Source organism: Prionailurus bengalensis, chromosome B4 (genome assembly GCF_016509475.1).
Source record: "Prionailurus bengalensis isolate Pbe53 chromosome B4, Fcat_Pben_1.1_paternal_pri, whole genome shotgun sequence".
In the NCBI taxonomy this organism is placed as follows: Eukaryota; Metazoa; Chordata; class Mammalia; order Carnivora; family Felidae; genus Prionailurus; species Prionailurus bengalensis.
In genome coordinates this window covers 12,767,278-12,794,776 of record NC_057358.1, presented here as the reverse complement: position 1 = coordinate 12,794,776, position 27,499 = coordinate 12,767,278, and the positions used below count along the sequence as shown (strand labels likewise).

The following is a 27,499-nucleotide window of genomic DNA, read 5'->3' as shown; positions in this document are numbered from 1 at the left end:
GCACAGTCCTTTCCAGACAAGTCCGTTGTGTAAATATCCAGGCCGCAGCCTCCAGCCCTGATCGCCTGCCCTGTCGAGATGTCAAAGGTAGCTGCAAAAACTTCCCTGAATGCAAGCAGAGCTCCTCAGCTCTCCCCTCACTCAGCTCTTTATTAGGGCATCTGGGCAGGCAGGGGGGTGTGGGAGGGGGGGGTGGTGGTGGTGAAGGCTTGCTGTTATCTCCGGGAGCTGGGACCCCCCCCCCCCGCCGCGGGACTGTGGCTTTCCAGACGGGGTCATCCACGGCCTTTCAATGTGCTCTGCTGCGATGCTTCTGCAATTTTGGTCTGATCTGAGCATGAAATCTCAAAAGGGCTGGCTGTTGGGCTGGAACGCTTCCTTCCAAGCCTGGAGGACTTGACTTCTGAGCCCTGGGCCCCTGGACTCAAGCATAACAGGCTCTCAAGTGGCTGCTTCGTGTCCCCTGCAGGTTCTGTGAAAGCAGGTGGCCATGTCCCTGTCTTAGGTGACCTTCTCCCCCTGTGCCGCAAGAGTCCCCTAAGAGGGGAATTCCAAAGACCTAAGAATAGAATTGCAGTGTCTTACAGGCGGTCTCCAAATCGCGTTTCCATCCCCTGCATCCCCGGGGATAACGGAGAGCTTGCCTGTCATTAACAAAGGGCATTGTTTAAGCGAAGGAAAACCCGCCTCCAAATTGTGTGGCAAGACGCCCCAGCTACCGGTGATGGCCACGGTCATTTGACACGTGGCCCTATAGCTCATACGCGGGACAAAGAGTGCGTGTATTCCTCAGCCTGGGTTCTGGGCTCTGTGTCTACAGAACAGGCAAATCAAAACCGGTCTCACTGAAGGCAGAGTAAGTTGTATAGTACCTGTATTTGGGGGTTGCCCTTGAAATACGTAAGGATATATGTTGTGTGAATATACGTTTAGGAATTCGTGTAAAAATAGGTGCTGAGCGCCTGTTCGGACAGTCTTGTCATTCTGTGTCAGTCACACGCACACGTATGTCATTTTAATGTCAACAGAATGCATACGGTAAAAATGTGATTCGTAAGACCCATAGTCGTAAATCGTGTTGTCTCATCCCGCTAATCACAGTATAATCACAGTAAGGAAAAATTGGGGGAAAAAATCTGTAATTTAAAATGACAGATTGAATTAGACGTTAGAGCATGTAGGCAAATTCATCATGTTACCAAGAAAACGTCGTTGAAGTTCTTGGTCACCAAGTGCATGGATACAAAACCAGGCGTGTAGCCACTGCACACAGCCTTGTATTTTAAATACAGGACATTGGCCTGCACGTTTGCACGAAGGACATGGGTAGGAAAAAAAAGCAGAGTGTGTTTGTGCCTGCCAGTCGGTAGTGTGGTTTTTCAAAAAACTCATGAAACGGAGTGGATGTTGCCAATATTTGGTTCATCGAATGTAATATTGTGGCAGGAAGTGTTAATAATACATGAGTTATCGGAACAAAATTTCTTTTTAAATTCTTGTCTGTAGGTGTGCACAGGTACCCGTGACATACCTTAGGGTGTTTCTGTCCCCCTCCCCCCCCTCCCCCCCCCCCCCCCCCCCCCCCCCCCCCCCCCGCCGGAGGTCAGTAATCCTTTCTACAACATCCCTGGCTAAAGGTCTTCCGGCCCCTTCCTGATCACATGCGGTGATGACGGGGCCACCCATTCCATTTTGAGCAGTGACGGTCTGTTTGAAAGTTCTCCCTTCTGTTGAATTCAGATGTGTCTTCTGGAACTTTTCTGCTCGTTGATTCCATTTCCGCCCACCCAAGCAAAGTTCTTCAGCCTCCTCACTAAATCATTAAATTTAATCATCATATTAGCATGAAATCATTAAATTAGCAAGTCTCTACATCCAGGCATGCCCCGTTGAATTTATACCTGGTTTTGTGTTTTTTCTTTTTTTTTTTAGGGTTTCTTCATTTTTCAGAGAGAGAGAGAGAGAGAGAGACAAAGCATGAGTGGGGGAGGAGCAGAGAGAAAGGGAGACAGAATCTGAAGCAGGCTCCAGGCTCTGAGCTGTCTGCACAGGGCCCAGTGTGGGGCTCAAACTTATGAACCACGAGATCATGACCTGAGCCGAAGTCGGACACTTAACCGACGGAGCCCCCCAGGCGCCCTGAATTTATGCCTGTTGTCTCCATGGAATCGACACCCTCCCTCTTCCCTCACTTCCATGTCTTGGCCTGGGCCATGGATTATAGTGCAGCCTTTCCACTAGAATCTTTGTCGTGTAGGCTGGCATTTAGTTTTCCTGAGAAGACCTCATTTCCAGATCTTTACCCAATCTGGTTACTATTCTTTGCCTTGCTCTTCGTTTCCCATGTAAAATATGGCGCCCACGATGAACGTAGGTTCCCAGAAATGGCTTAACCGTGGTGGCGTGTGGGTGGGTCTAATTCCATTACTCAGGATGTTGTGCTTCTAGCGTGTGAACTGAGAATCAGACCCCCAAACTGGGAATGATGCGATCCCAGCTGTTTTAGATTTTGAAGGTACCATCTACACCTCCCCTGTCAGCTGTAAATTTGGTCAGCACACTTTCTTCGTCCGGTTGTAAGTCATGGGGGGGTGATGCAGATATTGAGAAAGGCAGCCGATACCTAGTATTTCCTTACCGTTTTCCAAGCGCATGTGTATCTTCTGCGGCACTGAGCCTCAACACTGCAGATTCCCTCATTTCTGCCTCAGTTAGGGTTAAATCGATTTGAACACGATGTTCAGGGGCTCCTTACTATTTCATCAGTGATGGAGCCACCCTCAGGCCATTGAGGATATGGTTGCTCCTCCCTTTTGTCAGCATAAATAAATGGCTTTCTCCTCTCTCCCTGTGCACCCACCACTCTCTGCTTTCACCTCTTCTGCACGGTCCACGTTTCCAGAATGCACCCCCTTCTCTCCCATTCCAGGCCTCCTGACATCAGGCTGCCTCTGCCAGACGTCCCGTTGCTCACATGTTACTCGCTCACCTGGGTATTGCCCAGTCCCCCCAAATGGGAGTGACGGTCTCTCCCAACCTGTGCCCAGAACATCTGACGCCCACCCTGTTGTCACACAGATTACACCGTACTCACCGGTGAACTTCGGTATTTCCTCGTGGGACAGGGAAGCTCAATAAACATAGGAACAAAGTCGTGTGCATCATCGTATATCTAATAAGATGCCCTGCACATAATTCTGTGCCATGAACACTGGCTGAATGAACACAAGCTGTGGTAGACATTATCCCATGTCACCCTTTAACCCTGCCTCTCTTATCTCATGAGCATGGGTCACTAGATTACTCTCCAGCTTCCTAGAGAAGGAGACACATCTCTTCTCTACAAGAGAAACTACCCAGCCATAGCATATGAACTCTTTAGCCACGGGCAGCTTAATTTTCTTTCCCATAGGGCACTAGTAACCTTCGCGTTACGTTGTAATTATCTACTAATGAAATAATTTTATCTTTACTATATTAACCCCTCATTATAGTTGCCATCATCCTCTCCCCAAAGTTTGCAGTTGCTTTTTCTTTCTTTCTCTCTTTCTTTCTTGCTTTCTTTTACATTTATTTATTTTGAGAGACAGAGAGAGCGTGAGCAGGGTTGGGGCAGAGAGAGAGGGAGACACAGAATCAGAAGCAGGCTCCGGGCTCCGAGCTTTCAGCACAGAGCCCGATGCGAGGCTCGAACCCACGAACCGTGAGATCGTGACCTGAGCCGAAGTCGGACGCTCAACCGACAGAGTCACCCAGGTGCCCCATTGCGGTTGCTTTTTCTTTTGCTCAGGGTGTTTGCGAAGTAAAATTACTTCTCTTTTTTTAAATGACGTGTTTTAGTCTAATATATACATTTTTCCCTTGGAGCTCACGCATTGCTTTCATGCTCAGAAAGCCTTCGTAAATAAATCACCTATTTTTAACTTTACCTTTATGAGCCATGTGGAATTTATTTCAGGGCCAGAGGTGCAGTTAGTTTATGTTGTATTAGCTAGCCCCACCATTTCCCTCCTTGCTTGAGAAGGTTGAAAGGAACCCAGAACTAGGTAGTAAGTCGTTCAGCGGCTCGTCTTGGAACAAAAATCCATTGGCTGCAGACAATGAAAACACTGCTTTCCCCCCTCGTCTTGCTTTCAACGTATTTTTGAAGGCTCTTTGATTGTTCTTAGGCTTTCCTTCTTTCACATGTCAACTTGGGTTCTCCGGCTCTGTCCATTTGTGACACACTGAAAATATTCCTCCCGTTTTTACAGGATATAAAGTCGCCCTGCGCCCCCTTGACACATTGTATATGTTGTACCCAAATCTCGGGAGTTCTCTTTGTGGATACGTTGTGTTCTTTGGGTGTCTGCATCTTCATGCTTTCCTCCAATTTCATTTTTTTTTAAATTTTTTTTTAACGTTTATTTATTTTTTGAGACAGAGAGAGACAGAGCATGAACGGGGGAGGGGCAGAGAGAGAGGGAGACACAGAATGGGAAGCAGGCTCCGGGCTCTGAGCCATCAGCCCAGAGCCCGACGCGGGGCTCGAACTCACGGACCGCGAGATCGTGACCTGAGCTGAAGTCGGACGCTTAACCGACTGCGCCACCCAGGCGCCCCACTCCAATTTCATTTTTATTATGTCATGAAATTGTTACTTGTTAAGTCTCCATTCTACATCCTTTTAGCTCCACAGAGCCAACCTTTTCGTTGTTGTTTTTCCGAACTTTTAAAAACTGTTTTCCTCGTGTCCGGGGTCCCTGTCTGACTCCTCAGCCCTCCTTTTCTACTGTAAAGATTCTGAGTACGGTCATCAAAGTGAAAGAAGTATAGTTATTTGACTCTTGCTTTGGGAGAAGCATCTCCATCCTACCCCAAGACTCTACCACTAAGATACAAGAGCCAAATGCAGCATGACACAGAACACCTGTGATTTTCTTGGCATCTGTCCTTAACTTACAGTGGGATGTTAGCTGGGTAGGTAGGTTCTTACTGCTTCTTTGCATCTTTTGTTTCTTCGGGGTTAATACCTCGCTCGGCCACATAGAGAGGACGTCTGCATGGACACCTGTGCTGGGAATGGTGCGTAAGAATAACACCCCGCACCTGCCCAGAGGAACAGGTGCAAGAACCTTCGTCTCCTCCGTGAACGCTGCAGACTGCGGCCTGGCGGTGTGTGTTGTCCAGCCAGTATTGATGCACGTGTCGTGTGCTGACTTTCCCGAACGTCCTTTTTTAGGCCAACTCCAGAGTTCCTCACGTCAGCTCTCCCGTTGGCGATTGCCAGCTAGCACTGTGGGAGACGCTTCCGCTGGGGAGAAGGACTGGCCATCCAGGGCCCCTGGCTGGATGAAGCGTCCCCTCCACATATAGCCAGGGCCGCCACAGAGCTCTGCTCAGCGCAGGGGACAGCTGTCCACGCCAGTATCCTAACCCACCCTGCCGAGTATCAAACTTCTTGTGTGAGTGGACAGAAAGCCTCAGCCTCACCTGGGCCATCCTGGAGTTGGGTGGGGAGGTTCACTGTGTCCTGCTCAGAGAGGCCTCGCATTTCCCTACTGGAAACTTCTAAAGGCCATACTGATGGAGGGCCTCCTCCGCCCCAAGCGTTAGGAATGACCTGCATTAACTTAGTTATTCCTCACAGCAGCCCCTCGGGGGTGGCACCATGACTGTCTCAGTCACGTCGAGGGAATGAGACACGGGCTGGTTCAGTGACACGCAGCGGGTCGCCCCTGGCTCGCCTGTGGTGAAGCCGGCATAAAACACAAACCCACGCAGTCAGGCTCCGAGCCAGCCTCCCGTCCTCCGTGAGCCCTGGGGAGCAGACCGGGCAGGGTGACGGGGGGGGCGGGGGGGGGGGGGGGACACGGTGCCTCAGGCCTGGGGCAGCGGCCGGACGGGGTGGGTGAGGGCAAAGCACGAGACCCACAGAGCTGGGTCTGGAAGAATGAGCAAAAGCCAATGTCTGTCTCTCCCTCCAGCCAGGGGTCACTGGTAAGTGTGACCGTGGCTCTTTGTCATCGCGGTGTCTTGGCAGCTGGCTCAGCCCGGGACCCCCAGCTCCTTTCCTCTGTCGGGAGTAGGCTCTGGACCCTTCCCGCCCCCTCTGCAAATACTAATAGGAATGGCAGTAATCACACAGCCCAGGGCGGGTAGGATCAAGTCTCCGTGTGTGCGCGGGGCGTCCGGGACCCTGGGTCTGGCAGAAAGCACCAGCCTGCAGACAGTCCGCTTACCGCTCTCGAGGCATCGGTGGGAGGGGAACGCAAAAAGGCCTGCTGCCCTCCGGGGCGCCGGACGCCTCCCCTGCACCGAAGGTAACCGAAGCCAGCTTTCCGCCCTGCTCGCCAGCTGGGGACCTGCAGTGCAGGGCCTAACCGCGGGGCCCGTGCATTCCGGGCTCCCGGTGTCCGTCTCCTCCTGACCGTCTATCAGAGGGGTAGGCCTCAGGCAGACGAGGGGGATGGTCTGTCCCGCTCTGGCCCGTCGGTCGTGCCAACGGGACTGACTTGTCCTTCCAAGTCTGCGACGTACCGGCCTCCACGTCAATAGCTTGTCCTCCAATTGCAGTGTTTTGTTGGAAGGTGGGAAGAGTACCCTTCCCTCTTCCCTTCCTTCCCTCCTCCCTCCCTCCCCCCTTCCCTCCTCCCTCTTTTCTTCCTCCCCTCTTCCCTCCCTCCTTCCCTCCTCCCTCTTTTCCTCCCCCCTCCTTCCCTCCCTCATTCCCTTCCCTCTCCTTCCTTCCCTCCTCCCCTCCTCCCTCCTTCCCTCCCTCCTTCCCTCCCTCCTCTCTCCTTCCCTCCTCCCTCTTTTTCTCCTCCCCCCTTCCCTCCCTCCTTCCCTCCTCCCTCTTTCCCTCCCTCCTTCCCTCCTCCCTCCTTCCCTCCTCCCTCTTTCCCTCTCCCTTCCTTCCCTCCCTCCTTTCCTCTCTCCCTCCCTCCCTCTTTCCCTCCCCCCTTCATCTTTCCCTCCCTCCTCCCCTCCTCTCTCCTTCCCTCCCCCCTCCTTCCCTCCCTCCTTCCCCCCCTCCTTCCCTCCTCCCTCCTTCCTCCCTCCTTCCTCCCTCCTTCCTTCCCTCCTCCCTCCCTCCTTCTCCACAGCCCACAGCTTCACTCTGGGTCAGAGTTCCTCTTCACCGGGATCACCAAGCCCAGCAGTGGAGCTTCCTGTCTGCCCTTACTGCTTAACTGTCTGGGTCCACTTCCTCGTCTTCTAAACGTCAGACCCAGAGAACGTTAGTGCTTCCTGAGCCTCTGCCCTGCAGCACCACCTGGGGAGAATGGGGATGGCTTGTCCTGTAGGACTTGTGGCTCCATCACACGCGACGCGGGTCCTCTGGGTGGCAGAGTCCGGGTTAGCACCGTCTACCCCAGAGCAGCGAGCGGCCCTGTGCTGCCCTCAAGCCCTAAGCGCCCCCACAGCACCATGACTTGTTTTCCCGCGGAGAAAACCCCGTTCCTTTTGCTGAAGGCAGAAGCAGGATCTGAGCAACTGTGGCCTTAAAACAGGCTTTACAGGGACGCCTGGGGCTCAGTCGGTTAAGTGTCTGACTTCGGCTCAGGTCATGATCTCACGGTTCATGAGTTCGAGCCCCACGTCAGGCTCTGTGCTGTCGACTCAGAGCCTGCTTCAGACCCTCTCTGCTCTCCCTCTGCCCCTGCCCCACTCGTGCTTGCTCTCTCTCTCAAAATAAATAAACGTTAAAGAAAAAAAAAAGACTCTTAAAAAGCATGCTTTACAGATGTCCTCTGGCAAAGCATTGGACCAGCTTGTGCCCTCATCAAATGCAAACGTGTGGGAGGTTGAGCTTTGAAGAATGCAAGGCTAGTTCAGCTTTCATAATCCGTCGCATCGCCATGTGAATTTGTTTGTAATAGAGCCCCTCACTAATCACTTTCATCTGGGTTTTAGAGGTCACAACTGGATTCTGCAGCCAAGAGTCTCAAGGACACGCCTGTGTGTGTCTTTCTCTTCGGTCCACCTTGCGGTCAAGGCGGAGGTGAAACAGTTTGCCAGAGGACAGGGGGCAAAACAGGGACAAGGTCATTCTCTCTGAATCAGACTTCTGGTGTTTGTCACCTTGGGTCTCCTTCCACTGCTGTGTTATTTTAATATGATGCCACGTAAAGACAGAAAAGGTAGGTTTGAGATGGGGGAGAGGAGATTATGGATGATAAAGCTGGGCAAAATACCCTTAATCTTTAAAGATTATGGGCAGAGGCTCCCCAGGCCTGTTATGATATTATAATATTACATTATAATAATTAATTGTCTCTGGCATTTCCATGCTACAGGTTAAGTGTGAGCATCAGCAAGTGTATGCATATTTTCCACAAATTTTAGTTTGCCTGAAGTCCTTTCTGTCTGCGTGTTCGCGGTGAGCTGCGTTTCTCGAGGCCGCTGTGAAAGTATCGCCTTCGTTCGTCTCTTGGAGGTGACGGTGTTGGGATCGTTGAGATTTTGTGATCCTGTGACTTTCTGGCACCTGAGCCGGGTCGCTGGGGCTTCGTCAGTCCGAGAGGAAACTCTCAGAAGAACGAGGGAGGGATGTGACGTGTGGAGCTGACCCCAAGAGCAGACGCTCCAACAGTGAGTTGTGCTGGGACATTGTAGTCATGTCTCTGGAATTTCCTTCTGAGCCACAGACCGGCCCAGGTCAAAGGGCGGATTGTGAGGTGTTGGGTAGCACACCCCCCCATGTGGCAGCCTTGGGATGCTCTGTGGTCTAACGGACTAGGCTAGGACAAGAGGCTTGTCTCTGTTGGGGCCTTGGCTTGCATGCTTTTGAAATCCGAATTTTCTACATGATGATAAAAATTTTAAAGGATAGGATTTCAGGATTTTGGAGGGGGGAGGAGTATTAATAACTTTCCTAAATGAAGATGTTTTGGAAATGTGAATTCTTCACTTTATACAATCCTAGTGAGTCTTTAATATTTCTTTTTTTTTTTTTAATGTTTATTCATTTTGAGAAAGAGTGACACAGAGCATGAGCAGGGGAGGAGCAGAGAGTGAGGGAGACACAGAATCGGAAGCAGGCTCCAGGCTCCAAGCTGTCAGCACAGAGCCCGACATGGGGCTCGAACCCACGAACTGTGAGATCATGACCTGAGCCGAAGTCGGAGGCTTAAGTGACTGAGCCACCCAGGCGCCCTGATTCTTTAATATTTCTCATTTTATTGCCTGAGAAAGTCACTGTCTCTAAAACGAATAGGAGTCGCAACACGATAACTTACTGGGCCCAGAGACCAACCAAGTGGGCGTGTGGAAGCAAGGTTCAAAGGTATTTTTGCCGGCTGTGAATGCTGCCTCCCCTCCCCTGTGCCCACCCTGCCCTCACCCCACTGCCGGGTGCCTCAGGATCACAGTCTCGCTATAAATGTGCCTCAGGAAATGTAATGGTCACACGTGCTAATGAAATGCTTTTTAGTTTTTATTTTTGAAAGCCACGTGCATTTCCAAGCTCAGAATCAGTGACCCCTGTAACCATTCGTACACCTGCATTAGGTTTCTATGAAAATGTCATAAACAGTGGAACTCGGGTTATCTCTTTAATTTTTTTTTTAATGTTTATTTTTGAGACATTAAGAGAGCATGAGCGGGGGAGAGGTAGAGAAAGAGGGAGACACAGAATCGGAAACAGGCTGCAGGCTCTGAGCGCTCAGCACAGAGCCCGACGGGGGGCTCGAACTCACAGACCGCGAGATCATGACCTGAGCCCAAGTCCGACGCTCAACCGACCGAGCCACCCAGGCGCCCCGAACTCGGGTTATTTCTTCAGAGCGCTTCCTCCGTTCGTGTGTACCATAGGGCGTAAATTATTTGGCAAGGGACAAAAACAGGAGAGGGAGGAGGGAGAGCAGGAGGGAGTGAGAGGGAAAGGTGATGTGTAGAGAAAAGAGTCATAATGCGAAGCCTAGTAACTTCTGGTCGCCATTTTTTTTAATTCCACCTGCAGAGAGAGGATGTATCGGGTTGTTCGTCTTCAGTATTCCGACCCACCCGTGTGACCATTACAATTCTCATTTGTAAACTCATGAATGTGATTCGATACGTTAAAAAACACAGACAATCTAGAACCGATTCGTTGAGAAAGAAGCTTCTCAGGATCCATTTCCTCTGGCTGACCTCAAACACCGTGATTTTGTTTTTCTAGATAAAGTTTCTTGTTTTTACATTTGTTTTAACTGAAAGAAAGAAAAAGTCAGTCATATTTGGATGGTTTGGGAGGAAACTGCCCGTAAGCCTATTACCCTAGCATACCAACTATTTTTATGTTGGCCTCCCGATTCCTGTCCACACACGCGATGATTTTATAGGCTGCCTTTAAACTACACATACTGTTTCATTTTCGGCTCTGCTCACCTAAGCTGGCGTCGTAAACGCACGTCTCTGTTTATGCACAGTCTTCCTGATTCCGTGTGTGTCTTAACCGCGGAGTTGGATCAACAGCGTGGACACCGGCTTCCAAAGTCATGCTTTTCTATATATCCTTGAGCATCACGGTGCATTTGGCAGGCCTCTGCTTGGTGTAGAATTGTATTTGTGGCAAGACGATTTATGTTGGGGTAGCGGCCAGCTGACATCTACAAGAAGCCGTGTTCTCCGAAAGGATTTCCTCTGAGAGGGACGCCAAGGCTCCCAATTGTGTCTGAGCAGCTGAAAATGAAAACAAGCAAAGCACTATTATTTTACAATTGTTCAGTTTCAAAAGAAAACTTGAGTAGGCCTGGCAAGGCAGACAAAGCTGCAGATGTCCACTCTTTCTCGCACACGCCCAGGATGGTGAACCTTTTCTGAACTGAAGAGAGCAGGACGGGCCCGTCTTCCTTCAGTCCGGAACAACAAACCGCCCCCCTTTTGAGGAAAAAAAAAAAAAAAAAAAAAAAAAAAAAAAAGCCCCATCAGTGCCATCAAAAGACAGGCATACTTTCAAAACCATGATGATTCAAAGTTGGGTTTCTGTTTGGACTCAGTTCTCTGGGCTGCGTTTCCCCCTGGCCCCTACCGCCCAGGGACATTTTGCCTTCCCAAAGGGAGGCAGCGTGTAAATTCCCTGGTGGCACAGGGTGCGTGGTCATAAATTCCCCAGGCCTGAAAATGGAGGCTCTTTGGAAGAGAAGAATGAATTTGGAAAAATTCAGTTAGAGCGTCACCTCTCCAGGGATAGTTAATTCCTTCAACTGCTGAGCAGATAAGGTGAGATTCTTTGACGGAATGAGGATTTTATCTTTCAGATGAGAATGAGAGCCGCACAGTAAAACTTTTTATGTGTGAGTGTGAGCTCAGTGTCACGTCACACTTTGCGTGCTTCGAAATAATTCTGAGAAAATGGTATACGGCCTCTTTGGTGTTGCAGTTAGACCTTCATTTGAGGGGAGCCTGGGTGGCTCAGTCAGTTGAGCATCTGAGTCTTGATTTCTTTTCAGGTCATGATCCCAGGGTTGTGGGATCGAGCCCCTCGTGGGGCTCCGTGCTGTGCGTGGAGCCTACTGAAGATTCTCTCCCTCCCTTTCCCTTTGCACCTCTCCCGTGCTTGTGCTTTCTCTCTCTCTCTAAAAAACAAGAAAGAAAACAAACAAAAAACACACCTTTATTTGATATCTTGGCGATTCTAATTTCCCTTTGTTTGTATCAATTTTGTTGAAATGTGGATAAGAAGGTCAAGAATGCTTTTATGATAAAACAAAGCTCCAAACGTTGTGTTTTAGGGACACCTGGCTAGCTCAGTTGGCTGAGCATCTGACTCTTGGTTTCAGCTCAAGTCACAATCGCACAGTTTATGAGTTCGAGCCCCCACATCGGGCTCGGTGTTGACAGCAAGGGGCCTGCTTGGGATTCTCTGTCTCCTTATCCCTCTGCCCCTCCCCTGCTCTCTTTCTCTCTCTGAAAAATAAATAACCATTAAAAACACACTTTGTGTTCTGAAGGTTCTATAGGGACAGGCAGGTTTCCTTTATAAAAATTCTCCTGTGTCCCCCACCCTTCAGAGAATTTTCTGAAGCCTATAATGTCTTTAAAGGAATTTCAAAATAATGTCCTGGATGGTTGTGCACTTTTTCTTCCTTGAACCTCCTCTGTGTTAACCTTGGTTTCTTTCTATTAAGAACTGAATTGCTGGGACTTTGTACCTTTTGACATTTGGACCCACTTCACCAATTCCCCCAACCTCCTGACACCCCTCCCCCCCCCCAGCTCTACAACTACCAGTAGGTTCTCTGTGTTCATGAATTTGTTTCTTTTTTTGTTTGTGTAAATTCCAAATATAAGTGAGGTCATTTGTCTTTCTCCGACTTATTTCACTTAGCCTGATGCCCTCAATGTCCATCCGTATTGTCACAAATGGCAAGATTTCCTTCTTTCTTCTAGCTGAACGATACTCCGCTGAATATACGTACCACGTGTTCTTTATCCATTTATCTACCAGTGGACACGTAGGTTGCTTCTGTGCCTTCTCTGCTGTAAATAATGATGCAGGGAAAAGGGGGATACATTTATCTTCTCGAATTCGTGTTCTCATCTTCTCTGGATAAATACCCAGAAGTGGAATGACAGTATCGTGGGGTAGTTCTATTTTTAATTTTTTGAGGAACCTCCATACCGTTTTCCACAGGGGCTGCACCAGCCTGCGTTCCCACCAGCCATCCACGAAGGTTCCCTCTTCTCTACATCATCATCAACACTTGTTGTTTCTTGTCTTTTTGATACTAGTCACTCTAACAGGTGTGAGGGGTGTCTCACTGTAGTTGTGATTTGTATTTCACTGACGATGAGTGATGTTGGGCATCTTACCATGTGTCTGCTGGCCATGTGTAGGTCTTCTTTGGAAAAATGCCCCTTCAGACCATCTGCCCATTTTCTAATAGGATTGTTTGCAGTTTTGCTTCTGAGTCCTAAGAGTTCTTTATATATTAACACCTTGCCAGATATGTGACTGGCAAGTAATTGTCTTCCATTCAGCAGGTTGACTTTTCATTTGGTTGATGGTTTCCTTTGCTGGGCAGAGGCTTTTTATTATGATGTAGTCCCATTTGTCTATTTTTTGAAGCTAATGGGTTTTTTAAAATGAAGTCAGGCAGCTGGGATGCCTACTGTGTGCAGTTCGTGGTTTCTAATGGGATTGGAGCCCATTCTCCTTTTAAGGCGATTAACACCTAACGTTAAGAGTTCCAAGAACGAATAAGGACTTTTCACAGAGCCACCTCATGCCCATGGCTGCCTGCTTTGGCTTTTATGTGCAAAATGGCAAACCTCTGGACTGAAGTTCTCCTCCGTTTGTACCGTCCTTTAACCTCTGTTGGAGTGCTTATGGGCGTGTGAAATTTCTCGTGATGATTTTTCTAAGAGCTGGGGACTGCTGAGTCATTACTGTAACTCCCATTCGAGAGACTTTATTTGGGTCCCATGCAGGCAGAGCCTGTTGTTTTGGTTAAGATCCCATAACTAAGGAAATCTGACTTGATGGTAGCTTGGTGGGTGAGGAAGTCACCCTCCTTCTGGCGAAGGAGACTTTTCTCATGGGAGTACAAACCAGTTTGGGACATGCTGATGGTTAGAGAATAATCCCTGTTGAGCCAGAAGATGCTATCTCTCCCATCTTTCCTGGAGAAAGCACTCTTGAGAAGGGACCACGATAGCTGTGCAGGGAGATAAGGCCAGGCCTGCCCTTGGGTTTGCATGAAGCGGCTGCTCACTGGGCAAAAGAAGGTGGCTTCAGCGGGGCTGCAGAGTCATATACAAATACAAGGGCTTGGAAGGACCCTTCTGGGTCTTCTGGTCCAGACAGCAGTGTTGGAACTTGCTCTTACCCATTGTAATAGCCAGTAGGTACGTTTCCGGGAATTCTGCGTGCCAGGGGTAAAACATAGCCATTATTGACATTAAATTATATAAATTTAGAGTCAAGTATGTTATATTAAAAACAAAGGTAATAAATACTCAAAACCCATCGCTAATGGATGGGAAATTTCCTGTTATTTGACCAGACTTCACTACCATCCGTGCTCCTGGAATTATTTAAGTCTATTGCGTGTGTGGGAAATACCATCCGTGTTGTCGTGTGGACAGTAACTGGAGATCAGACACTGTGAAGATATCTGGAGTGCAGAGAGATAAGTTTTGGTTAGAGCGGTGGCCCGCTGACATCTAGAAGGAGCCTCATTCTTCAAAGGATTTCCTTTGAGAGGGATGCCAGGGCTCTAGCAGATGCTACAAATTAAGGCTTCTTCCTTCCAGAAAGCCAGTTATTAAAGCTCTGGTGGCACTCCATTGGTACCAGCCCAGTCGCTTTTGTAATGGAGACGGGGCTGCAGAGACGAATGGACCCGGGGGGCCAGGACCCGGCGTGGGTCTCCTCTTGCTTGCCTGGATGCTCTTTCCGTTACAGGGCCGGTGGTGATAGTTGTGAAAGGCACAAGGGTCGGGGGTCAGGCTTAGCTGTGAGCATTTAGCCTCCCACGTTCTTCTATCACAGGTGAAAGCAGTGTAGGGACTAGGGTACTAAACGATTATCCTGTGGAGAAAGAAGCTTCACAGACATCAAAGGCAGTTGCGCGCGGGGTGGTCGTCTGCTCCCGTGTGCTCGGACAGGGGGACTGTCGGGGGGACAGGAGAGGTGGCAGAGACGGGGTACTGAAATCTGCCCCTGACGCGTGGTGATACAGTTACTGAACGGAAGAATGATTAAAGTGCGGAACACTTCTCACCACCTGATATCAGGTTATGAATGTATTTGCTAATTTATTTTATATCTCCCCCGTAAGAACGTAAGCTCCATGAGGGCAGGGACCTTGTCTTGGGTGCTCTTGGACACCCAGCTCCCAGGATAGTGCCTGGCACATAGAAAGTGCTCCCTGAGTGATTTTATTTATTTATTTTTTCAACGTTTATTTATTTTTTTGGGGACAGAGAGAGACAGAGCATGAACGGGGGAGGGGCAGAGAGAGAGGGAGACACAGAATCGGAAACAGGCTCCAGGCTCCGAGCCATCAGCCCAGAGCCCGACGCGGGGCTCGAACTCCCGGGCCGCAAGATCGTGACCTGGCTGAAGTCGGACGCCCAACCGACTGCGCCACCCAGGCGCCCCTCCCTGAGTGATTTTAAAGGAAGGAGGGAAGGAAGGAAGGAACCCCTCCTGCCACTTCTGCGAGATTGGCCCAGAGCGCTGTGCCTGGTGTGGTCCAGCATAGGGCGCCTGTTAACCCTCTGTCAGGCTGTTAGACTCTCAGTGACCATCGTTTGTCTTTCTTCGTAGATGACGGAGGGCCGTCGATGTCAAGTACATCTTCTGGATGACAGGAAGCTGGAACTCTTAGTACAGGTAAGTGGCTCTTGGCCAACGTTCTGAACTTCTTCCGGGGCTGATGTGGTTCAGTCTCCGATTCAGCCGATGGGTGGGGGAATATGTAAACGGGTTTTATTTTAGTTTTTAACACAATTTATTGTCGTGTTCGCTAACACACAGCATGTACAGTGTGCTCTTGGCTTCGGGACGAGATTCCCGTGGTTCGTTGCTTATATGCGACACCCAGTGCTCATCGTAATGAGTGCCCTCCTCGATGCCCGTCACCCATTTGTTTTTTTGTTTTTTTTAACGTTTATTTATTTTTGAGACAGAGAGAGACACAGCATGAACGGGGGAGGGTCAGAGAGAGGGAGACACAGAATCCGAAACAGGCTCCGGGCCCCCAGCTGTCAGCACAGAGCCCGACGCGGGGCTTGAACTCACGAACCGCGAGATCATGACCTGAGCCGAAGTCGGACGCTCAACCGACTGAGCCACCCAGGCGCCCCAGATGCCCGTCATCCATTTATAAACGGGTTTTAAATCGGTATCTCAGAGTGTCTGAGAGAGGGATGGCGCGCCATGGTATTTTTGTGTGTGAGTGCTATTTTCGTTCGTTCTGTTTCTTTGTACACTGCGCCTTAGGCATTCAAGGCCAGATGTATATCTGACCTCCTGTTGCACGTCTCTAGAAAAGGAAATTCCACGACTGCCATTAGCTGTTTGTACTTGAAGGAGTCCGCTGTAATATAACACAAATAAGTCTCGCGGCCGCTAAAACAGATTTGGTCGTCTTCCCTGCTCAGAGAGGGATAGGGAACCATTGGCTGTTTTCGAGTTAAGCTTTTGTAGGTGTGGGGGAAGAGGAGCATTCTCCTGGCTCTGTCTTCCCTCCAAGGGCCAACTCACCTCCCTCCTGTGGGTCAACATAACATCACCCTGGAACATCTACGTGTCCCTTGACCCGCAGGAAATCAATCGCTCCATCTCCAAACTGAGCACACATCAGGGTCCAAGAAGTCAGAGCAGTATTAGAATCAGAGACCCCGGTCTTGTTAAGCTTACTGTTGGAAAAAAAAAAAATCACTGTTTCACTGAGAACCCTAAAGACTCGTGAAGCTGCCCAACTTGATTTAAAGAACTTACATCTGTTGTTCGACTCCCAACTTTTATCACTGTATGCACTCGACATTCTCAGATGTCTGTCAGACTCTCAGGGCAGTGCTCCTCATTACCCAGAACGTTTTGCCAAATAAGCTGTAGTTCGTCAGTACGTTGAAATGGTACCTGCATGCCCGTCCACTGTGGGAACTGGTTCTGTTGCAATGGAAGATTCACGTACAAATACCCTTACCTCATGCTCCCTCGTACGTCCCGCTTGGATTTGGAAATGTTCCAGTTGCTAACTTAAAGGAATTAATGCCTTAAAAAAAATTTTTTTTTGATATTTATTTATTTTTGAGAGAAAGAGAGAGACAGACAGAATGTGAACAGGGGAGGGGCAGAGAGAGAGGGAGACACAGAATCCGAAGCAGGCTCCAGGCTCTGAGCTGGCAGCACAGAGCCCCATGCGGGGCTTGAACCCGTGAACTGTGAGATCATGACCTGAGCTGAAGTCGGACACTTAACCGACTGAGCCACTCAGGTGCCCCTAATACCGTGTTTTTTTTTTAACATTTATTCAATTTTGAGAGACTGAGACAGAGCGCGACTGGGGGAGGGGCAGAGAGAGGGAGACAGAATCCGAAGCAGGCTCCAGGCTCCGAGCTGTCAGCACAGAGCCTGACGCGGGGCTCGAACCCACAAGCTGTGAGATCATGACCTGAGCTGAAGTAGGACACTCAACCAACTGAGCCACTCCGACGCCCCAAGGAATTAATACTTTTTTTTTTTTTTTTTTAAATTTTTTTTTTCAATGTTTATTTATTTTTGGGACAGAGAGAGACAGAGCATGAACGGGGGAGGGGCAGAGAGAGAGAGAGAGACACAGAATCGGAAACAGGCTCCAGGCTCTGAGCCATCAGCCCAGAGCCTGACGCGGGGCTCGAACTCACGGACCGCGAGATCGTGACCTGGCTGAAGTCGGACGCTTAACCGACTGCGCCACCCAGGCGCCCAGGAATTAATACTTTTAATTAGATTTAAATTATAGAGGCATTACAAACGCAATGTAAGAAACATAGAAAATAGGAAAAAGCTCATAATCACCGCACACTAATTCCCCTATTAGTCTCATTTCAGCAAATTCCTTTCCAGCATTTTTTGTAGTTCTGTTTCTTGCAAGGTTGTCACCATTGTGTGTGTAGTTCTGTATATTTTATTTTTCCACCTAACGTCTTTCACTGGCATTTTCCAGGTTGCTATAAGTTTTCATCTTTGTTAATAACAGAAATTCCAGAAATGGATATACCATCATTATCTAACCGTTCACTCATTTGGGTACGTTTAAGGTTTTCTGTTTGTTTGTTTTATGGTTTTTCCGCTGTTACCGGCAAATGCCGTCATTGATTTACCCGTGTGTATAGAGCTGTCCCGTGTTTGGGATTATGTCCTAGGCTAGATTCCAAGATTTATGGCCTTATTAAGAGTCAGACTTGTGGTTTGGATGTGGGGGGTGAGGTGAGCCAGCATACAGGAAGTGTAAAGTGAGTTAGATCTCCTCCGTTAGCAAAATCACTAACGAAGTATTTGGAGCTTTCAACTGTAAAGAATCAGCATGAAGAATTTGTAGGGGAGTGGCCTTGTGTTTTTTAGATGCTTTTTTTTTTTTTAATCAGCGTGTAGAGGTGTGGAAAACAGCCACTGTCTGAAACAGGAAATGAGGCCTCAAGTGGCAGTGAAGTTATGATCTGTTGGCCAGCCTGCCCTGGGAGGATGTAAACCAGGGCACTGGAAGTGAACTTGAGTCACAGAAAAGATATTTAGTTACTGCTGTGCACAGTTTAGGAAGGGCCATCCTGAGCCCTTCACAATCCAGATGGTGAGAAGTCACACTCTGCCTGTCCCCTTGGGAACACACGTCACATGTTACTTCCTCTTGCTAGAACTCTCCCTCCCACGCCTGCACCCCTGTGTCCTGCTGGTTTCTGTTAAGCCTCCAGTTCATGGCTTAGAAGATACTTTTCCCCCAACCTCTTGGCCCTACCCCCTGCCCCCCCCCCCAAGTCTTGTTCTTGGCTGTGTCTCCTCCCCTGTGGGTCCCCTCTTCGAGCACTGCCACAATTCCGAGTCACAGCTCGCGGTCACTGCCTGTTTACTCTGTTGCCCAGAGCCGCCCACAGTTTGAGGGCTGAGTCCGTGTCAAGATCGCTGTGTATCCCCAGCACCCGGCAGAAATGCCACTGAACAGATCCTTGTGGAATGAAAGAATGGGCTAATCCTAAAATGCCCTGGTATTATTTCCCCAAAGGACTTTTTGGCATGGAACCAATGGCTTGGCAGAGGATTTAGTTTAGCACACACACAAAAAAACTATACATAAAAAAAAAAAAAAAGGAAGTGGGCAAACACCAAGTTAAATATGACTTTTCTTTCTCTTCCACAAAGTTCTCTTGCTCAGGGTTATGTTCTTTTGACAAAATCCTTTCTAAAGGGAATCCCGTATTGTTGAGTTCGTTTGGACCCACGCTAAGTTTTTGGTAGAATAAAATGCTTGGATCCCATAATTCTCTTTTTGATATTGCTAACTCCACAGAGTGATGCCCTTCCAGATTCCTTTATACTTCAGTCACCCAAGTACATTGAGGGCCGAAGGGTTTGGTGTTGTTGGTTTGAAGACCAGTTTCAGAGTGTTTGTGACAAGGTTCCGATGAGGAAATGGCCCTTCTCAGTCTTGTGACCTGGAGTTGCGGGGCTGGGGAGGGGCGAGTGTTGCCGACGACGTGTACCCTCCAGGGTCTGTTAGATGGAGAGGCAGGTGTGGGGGAAATGTTTATCCCCCATGGGGAAGCATGTGCAGGTTTACACAAGAGCGGCTGGTCGAATAAGATCAGTAGGTAGCGGCAGAGATGGGAGGTCTGGTTTTTCAGCCACTGTTAGAGTTAGAGACGCACGAAGGCTACATCTCACAGAACTTTGACGGCACGAGAGAAGCATTAAACGACGTGGGACCAACAACAAACAAGACCTGCCTCCGACCAGAAGGATTCTGATAACCGGGCACCCTCACAGATCATTTCCTGCAGCGGTATGGACCTAGCCCCTGTGACGATAGCATTTCCCTTCTTTGGGTTATAACAAAATGGCCATAATCCCAACATTTAATGCTTTTTCTAAAGCCCTTTTGGGGGGCGCCTGGGTGGCACAGTCGGTTGAGCGTCCGACTTCGGCTCAGGTCATGATCTCACAGTCTGTGAGTTCGAGCCCCGCGTCGGGCTCTGTGCTGATGGCTCGGAGCCTGGAGCCTGCTTCCGATTCTGTGTCTCCCTCTCTCTCTGCCCCTCCCCCGTTCATGCTCTGTCTCTCTCTGTCCCAAAAATAAATAAAACGTTAAAAATAAATAAATAAAAAAAATAAAGCCCTTTTGGGATTACTGAGCAGAATCTGTGCTGCCAAATCCCTGATTGCCCTGAGTAAATCCCTCAGTACCCCTACAGGCGAAAGGGCAAAGGTCCGCAGTGCACACGCTCGGATTTAATGTTTGAAAGGTGCATCTTGAAATCCACGGCCAGCGGCCCCCACAGCATTACCGTGTGACTCCGTAAGTCCTTAAATTCCACTTAAGGACAGCCGGAACGATGATGTGGGTTTTCAAGAGACAAAGCCAAGCCTCCAACCTTGGTCGTCGTTGTGTGACAGGTTTCCAGCCAGATCACCCTCCTGTCCAACCTGGAGACCCTGTCATTTGCTCTGTCAGCCAGAATTGTTTCAACCAGTTAGAAATGTAGTCGGAAAAGCCTGCGTCAGAATGAGGGAGGCCTCCCTCAAGTATGTCTGTCAGCCTCTTCCTGATCCTTCTGTGGCCAGATGAGAGGGCGTCACGAGTGTTTTGTATTAAAGTAACATTCTCAAATCCTATCTCCAGGTGGTTATTCCTTTAAAATTACTTTCTTCGTTTTTTTATTCTGCCTAGGTAGGGGAGCATTTTGAAAGCAAAGAAAGGGAACTGTGCTTTAGCCTTAGCGAGAATCATTTAAATAAGACCCAGGAGAATTTCCTGACAGTGAGGGTCAATAGTTGGGGGACTGGAAGCAGTTAATAAGGAAGATTCCGGATTCTTTCTCTTGGTTTCTTAAAAATAGAATAGATTTTCACTAGATTGGAATGGCTGAGGTGTGGCCGTGCCTTATTAGGTTCTCCTGAGGCTTAGGACATGACGCGGCCGCCTGTCCTACAGGGAGGCAGGCCGGGACAAGAACAACAGACACGTGCCTTGTACTTGTCTCTTGGCTGTGCCCGGCGCTGTAGACGAGTCGAAGTTATGCCCTGTTGGCTGCAATTCTTCCCTCGGATGGTAGAGCTTTACGAATCGGATTCCTCTCCAGCCCCACGACCCTGCCGCCGTGAACCCCTCTTTGTGTTCTGTTCAGGAAGCTGCCCCGGGATGTCAGGCGGCATTCCAGGATTGCCGTGTCTCTCCCTCTGACCCAGTCTCTCGGGAGCCTTGGGCGGCACTTTGCTGACCATCCACTTCTGTTAAAATAGAGGAACAGAGTGTCCTGTGACTCTGAGAAGTGGAGCCCGTTGTTGTTGTTGTTGTTGTTGTTGTTGTTTTTCCAGGAGAATGAAAGATAGTAGCTGGGTTCTGGTTGTCCATTACACGGTGTCCCCAGTTCTGAGAAAGCTGGTGGGACAGAAACATCAGGAAGGATCTAAAGCTGTACTGTGTAGTGAAATGGCAGTGTTCGAAATGTGGGCGGCCCAAACCGAGATGTGGTGTAAAATACACACCAGATTTGCAAGGCTTCGTGTGGAAACCAAAGGAAAAAAGCGAAAAAATCTTACCAATGATTTTTATATTGATGATTCCATGTTGAAAATGAACTATTTGGGGGGCGCCTGGGTGGCTCATTCGGTGAAGCATCTGACTTCAGCTCAGGTCACGATCTCACGGTTCACGGGTTTGAGCCCCGCGTCGGGCTCTGGGCCGACAGCTCGGAGCCTGGAGCCTGCTTCAGATTCTGTGTCTCCTTCTCTCTCTGCCCCTCCCCCACTTGCTCTCTCTCTCAAAAATAAATAAACATTAAAAAAAATGAACTACTTGGGGCTATCTTAATTAGGTTAGAGAAAATATGTAATTAAAGTTAATCAAACCTTGTTTAATAGGACTCCTAAAAAAATCTTATTTCATACTGGCTTCACATTTGTGGCTGACATGGTATTTCTGTTGGACAGGGTACCACTAAAGGATAGAGAGAAGATCATTAGAGAGAAGATTGTGGGCACAATCAAATTGTTTAGGGCTGCCCAGATTTCATACTGGATGCCCCCCCCAGGAACGAGCACATTCTACAGTTCCTTTTGGGGTATCACTGGGGCACATCTCATTTAATTTTTATATTGACTGTGTATTGATTTTTTTTAATGTTTATTTTCGAGAGAGAGAGCACGATAGAGTGTCAGTGGGGGCGGGGCAGAGAGAGAGGGAGACATCGGGCTCGAACTCACGAACGGCGAGATCATGACCTGAGCTGAAGTCAGACGCTTAACCGACCGAGCCACCCAGGCGCCCCTACGCTGACGGTGTGAGGCCGGCACTAACTCAGCTAATAAGGAAACAGAAATTCAGGAAGGTTAATTAATTCACTTGAGGTCATGTAGTCATGCATACAGCTTGAGCACAGCTCTTCTGATGCTACATCCTGTTTTCATTTCATTGCGCTGTGAGAAGTCTACATAATACAGACCTGGGACACGGTATGGTTCACCTGTAATGTGGCCGCTATGCTGGCCCCCAGCACCGGCATCAGAAACAACTGGAATTATCGCTTCTCGGCCTTTTGCCTAAGATCAAGTGTAGAAACAACTAGAATTAAAGGCTTCAGCCCCCATCCCAAGTCTAGAACCGAAGATGGGCTTCCCCGGGTCGTTTCATTTCTGTGAGCTAAGTTCCTAGTCTGTCTGGTGGAGAGCTGAGCGTGTGACACATGTAGTCCAGGATTTCCACATCAGGCATCAGCCTCGGGGTATCAGGTGTGGAAGGGACAAGCAGCAGTGAGTTAAACCTTCTCATCATTTTTCTCCTGACAAGTCACGCTGGTGATATTCCCGCTTAGAAGCTGAGTAAGTTAATACAGGCCCTGGGTAAAGCAGCATAGAGGGTAAAGGAAATTTCCCGGCCTATAATGAGCTTAAGAAAAACCATACAACGTCTGGTACCCTACTAGTGCTGCAAAGAACAGACAAACAGACTTGGGTTCTCTACGTGTGTGCACACCCCCGCGTACACACCCTCACACTGCATTCTCAGCTCCGTCTGTGGTTAAGGATGTTCTTCTGTTAAAAAAAAAAAAAAAAATGCAAGGGACGGTTTTCTACCAAGCAAACCAGGAATTCCCCCAAAGCACGTGTTGCCAAGAGAAGGGAGAAAAAATAGAGAGTTGAATCCATATCTGCTCAGCTGAGAAGGGTGGTCCGATTTGCTTGCTGGCCCGTGCACTGAAGCATGAAGCGGCATGCCATCTGCTCCTGTCTGGGCCGAATTCACCAGGAGGTATGGTCTCAGCCAGGAGTGGGAAGCCATGTGCAGGAGCTGCAAGCCGACTGAGGGCCTCAGTGTTAGAAACCTTCTGTCCGGGACCTCCCAGACCACCAGGCCACCTCAAAAAAAAAAAAAAAAAAAAAAAGAGCCAGAAGGGTGTCGATCAGCACAGCTTTGGCTGACCTCACACTTCACCACGATTGCCATCCTCATTTATTAGTCTCGTCTTTGCAGAACGGGGTACTCAACCAAATGAGCCAAACAGATGTGTTTCCAGCCCCCGGGGGGGTGGCTGGTAATAGGTAACATTTTAAAGGCACATGATGAAGCAAATTGATGTTAAGGTATAGACGAGAGGCGGAGACCACAAGGCTGAGTCTGCATGTAATCAGAAGTTCATTTCATTGCACGGAGGAAGAAATAGCCCGTAAAACATACCCTTGGGGGACACACCCAGCTAAGAGTCTCCCTCTGGGCAATAACTGAGAAACTGGTGAGCTGGGGCTCGGGTTGAGAACAAAAGAGAATCTCCCGTCTCCCTGAGGGGCAGTGATGGAGGGAGGAGGGTCAGGATCGGGCAGATTGATGCAATCATCCGGGGACCCCGCCCCCAACACACAGGCGCACGCGGCTCCTGGACCAGACAGCTCAGCCAGGCACAGGGTAAGAAGAGGTCGTCTGGGGCTGTGGGGGGTCCAGGCTCTGGTTGCCAGGCAACAACCCCTTTGCTCCCCTCCCCCACTTCCTCCAACACCCCCACCCCCATTCTCCCTTGATGCTAATTTCAACCAGTTTTAAAAAATGTTCGCGGGAACCGTTTGAAATGGCCGATTTGGGGCCGACTTTGTTCTACACAAAGGACAGTTTCCTGTGGTTCACCCCAAATGGGATGGAGAATAAGGAAAGGGAGAGGAAGGCAGTGCTTCTCCATGCCTTCCAGGAATGACCCTCCAGAAAGTTGATTTCACGTTTTTGCTTTGGTGTCACTGCCGAGTTATTTTCTTTGTTTTCCTCGATCCCTTTACAAAATCATTTTCCACGTATTCTGCAAAGTAGCCCAGTTGGAGTGTGGGCAGATAAGGAACCTCAGGAGATAGCTTGTCCACCCTGGGCTCCTAGTTTTGCCTCTCGGCTCGCGAGGGATAAGAAGGGTGGGGCGGAAGTTGGGGGGTGGATTGAAACAAACTTACCACACAACACAGCTCAGCAAAATGGGAGTGGTTTTGTTTGCAGGGGGCGGGGAAGACACACATAAAAACACGCATATGTGCACCCACCCCTCAGAACTGTGTGGCACCAACGAGAAAACCGGCCATCTGGAAGCGATGGCGTCACAGGAATCTGGGAATTAGCAAATCTGGGTGTTTTTTGTTTTTCATCCATAACTCACAGATTGGTGTTTGGCACATTGCTCAGTTCAAATACTTGCTCATTTGGTAAACCTCAGTTGTTCATCTGCTACTGTGCTGTGGAGATCCGAGCGCCTCCCCTTGGGGCACGAGGTCAAGTCTAGAGGCAAGACATGATTCAGGCCGTAGGACTTTTTACAAACCCGGGGTTGGGGGTTCCTCTTCCCGAAAGGGGCTACCTCCTGTACTGGGGACAGCCGCCTCCTGGTGCACCTGTACCAGCCGCACCCTGCCCTCCCTCGTTAAGCAGCCCAGATCTGCTCTTTCTGGTGGCTCAAAAGCCATCCGTTCATTCTGTTTGAATTCCTCTGTTGGCCCCTGCCAGCCTTCCGTAATCGGACGTGTCCTTCCTACAAGGGCAGTATATTAAAGCTGTGGACAGTGCGGTTCTGCCCCTCGCTGCCCCCTCTCTGGGTGTGCCCGAGGGGGTCATAGTTGCGAGTCTCTCTGCCCAGCAGAGCGGGCGTCCTGAATTTTACAATTGTGTGGAATTAGAACCATGGGTGTAGACAGAAGCAACCACGTGACCCCACAGTAGTCCTTAAAACCGGTGGTTCGCAAACATCTCTTACTTGCAGAATCCTCCGTCCAGTCCGTATAGCTGGAGAGGGTCTGGATCCCACCTGCTGTCCATCATCTCTTATAGTGACTGACCCAAGGGGTGTCCATAGACCCTTTAGGGCTTGGAAATCACTCTTCTAGGTAGAAAGCAGATGACGGAAAATAGAACTCTGCTTTGGGCTTTATGCAAATGAATGCACTCCTGAACAGTTAAGTGTAAATCAAATTTTAATTACATAAACATCTTTCGAATGCTAGGAGAAACTTCATAGCTTAGTGATTAATCATCACATTAGCTAGTTGAGCACTTTCTTTCTATACCAGACTCGGTTCTCAGTGCTTTATGTATGCTGAGTCATCAGCTCGTAGTCCCCTTCACGACTCAAGGAGGAGGGTGACTGTCACCGTTCTCATTTTGCAGATGAAGAAACGGAGGCGCAGAGAAGTTAAGTAACTTGTTCAAAGTGGCACAGCTAGTGAACGGTAGAGATCTGACCCAAAGTCAGGCCCTATGACTCCAAGGAAGAGCCAGTTCAGTGCTTTGGGAGCACAGGCTTTGGAGCCGGACGGCCTGGCTTCACATCCTGACCAAAATTCAAACTCAGCCCAGGCCATGAGGTTCCTGACTCCACATCTCAGGAGCTCCATAACCTTGGCCTATTGCACAACCTCTGTGAACTTCGGTTTCTTTATCTGTGACCTGGGAAGGATAATGGCCTTCAGTCTTCCTGCTGTAAGGGGATCTGTAAATTGATCCTGTTGGTATCATAGCGTTGTGGTTGGGAATCAAAGATTAGAACATGTAAAAATGCTTAGAAGACTTCCTGGCACCTCATAGGCACTGTGTGAGCCTGGCAACAGGTGCCCAGGCTAGATCACTTAGTCGCTATGGTCACCTGGACAAGCCACGTGCCTCTGCTAGCTCATCGGTAAAATGGGAACATTGACCACCTCAGCCTTTTGGGGAAACGCTGCAGAATTTCCTGTGTTGTTATTCCTAATACTTTGGTGTTCATTACGACTCTGTGCAGGGCTCTGTGGTGTATTTGTAGAGTTCAGTGCAAGTTTACGTGACCGCGATGGGTTGACCGTCTATCAGATGTCTTAACTGCTCCATCTTCCAGGCTCCCCTGCACATCATCCCCTGATGTTTTCATAAACACTGGTTAGCAGTGTTGATCCTTCCCATGTCACACGTAACTCACGACAAGGTCAGATGAGGGCAAGGAGGATATATATGGACGTGCATTCATGCAGAGTACAGATAACCATCTAGCTCCGTGAATTCGGTTTGGACCTCCGATTATGTCAAAGCATGCTAATCACTTACCGTTCTTGGACAGAAGATAGAAAAAAATGTTTTTGATGGTTGCAGCCCAGTATCTTAGAAGTGACCCTATCCTTAGAGCTTTACCTTAAAATGACACTGAAGCACAATTATATACGGATGGATCATATTGGCCGTGATATGTGGGAAGGTAAAACCAGAGGGCAAATTCTTTCCTTTGTAAACAAGTTAGTGATTGGCTTCCCAGCGCATTACTCACGAACTCAGCTACTCACAAGTTCACATGTTAATTCTTGCTTCCCCATTGGGGGTTGTATCCTTTACAGAGATTGTGGCCTGCTAGCCAGATTTTGCAGTGCACAGTGAGATGGATGCTTTGGGGCATTTAGATGTATTCGGGGAGACTCTGTGAGGCTCAGAAGAACACGTCCCCTCCCCACTGCTGGATCCGAGCAGTCTTTGATGATACTTGGGCGAACCTTATGGCTCCGGAAATGCCTGACTGTCAGTTCAAAACGGGTCAGCATTTTCTTCTTTAAGGGAAGGAGATTTCAAAATCCCAGGCAGAGTCCTTTGAGGGAGGCAATAGATCAGGACGATGATTCTTTCAATTTTAAATTGTTGATAGAGCCTAAGACATATTACAACATTAAAGTGAGCCATGTGTCGGTATTATAAAAATCTTTTGTTAGCCTTCCTTTACTGTAGCCTTCCTTCCTTACAATAGTGTTCGTGATTTATAAAATAACAGAAAATATCATTGCACTTATACAAAGGTATGTTAGAACTGCCCGGATCCTGCAGATTACCTCGATTTTCCATATCATTTCACCACATGTCTGCAAGAGCCAGAGAGATATGGGGAAACCACTGCCTTCTCACCTGCCTTTTTTTTTTTTAACGTTTATTTATTTTGAGAGAGAGAGAGAGGGAGAGAGAGAGAAGAGGCACAAGCGGGGGAGAGGCAGGGAGAGAGGGTGAGCGAATCCCAAGCAGGCGCCACACCGTCAGCACAGAGTCCAATGCACGGTCTGGACTCACACTCACGAACCCTGAGATCACGACCTGAGCCAAAACCAAGAATCTGATGCTCAACCCAATGAGCCACCCAGGCGCCCCATCACCCCCCTTTTGATGATTAATAAAACGGTATCTGTACTAGTGAACACTGTCATATCAGAATGCCTTCAGCATTTGGTTGGCTCTGTCAGATACATATGCACCTACACACTTGCGTGTGCACACACACTCACAGTGTGTAAATATTAGGGAATAGCACTGCCATGTAACCCTGGGTCAGCAGCAGTGTCCTCTCCAAGTGTCTCTAGGCATGA

General features: G+C 48.9%; 1 protein-coding gene across 5 annotated transcripts in view; it reads left to right on the top strand.

Moving 5' to 3' along the window:
- FRMD4A (FERM domain containing 4A) overlaps nucleotides 1-27,499 on the top strand; it is a 616,540-nt gene that overhangs the window by 410,694 nt on the left and 178,347 nt on the right. For all 5 annotated transcript variants that reach the window (XM_043563478.1, XM_043563479.1, XM_043563484.1 and 2 more), the window contains one exon: nucleotides 15,239-15,304. In XM_043563478.1, the coding sequence (XP_043419413.1) occupies nucleotides 15,239-15,304 (66 nt within the window). The remainder of the gene's footprint in view (nucleotides 1-15,238; nucleotides 15,305-27,499) is intronic.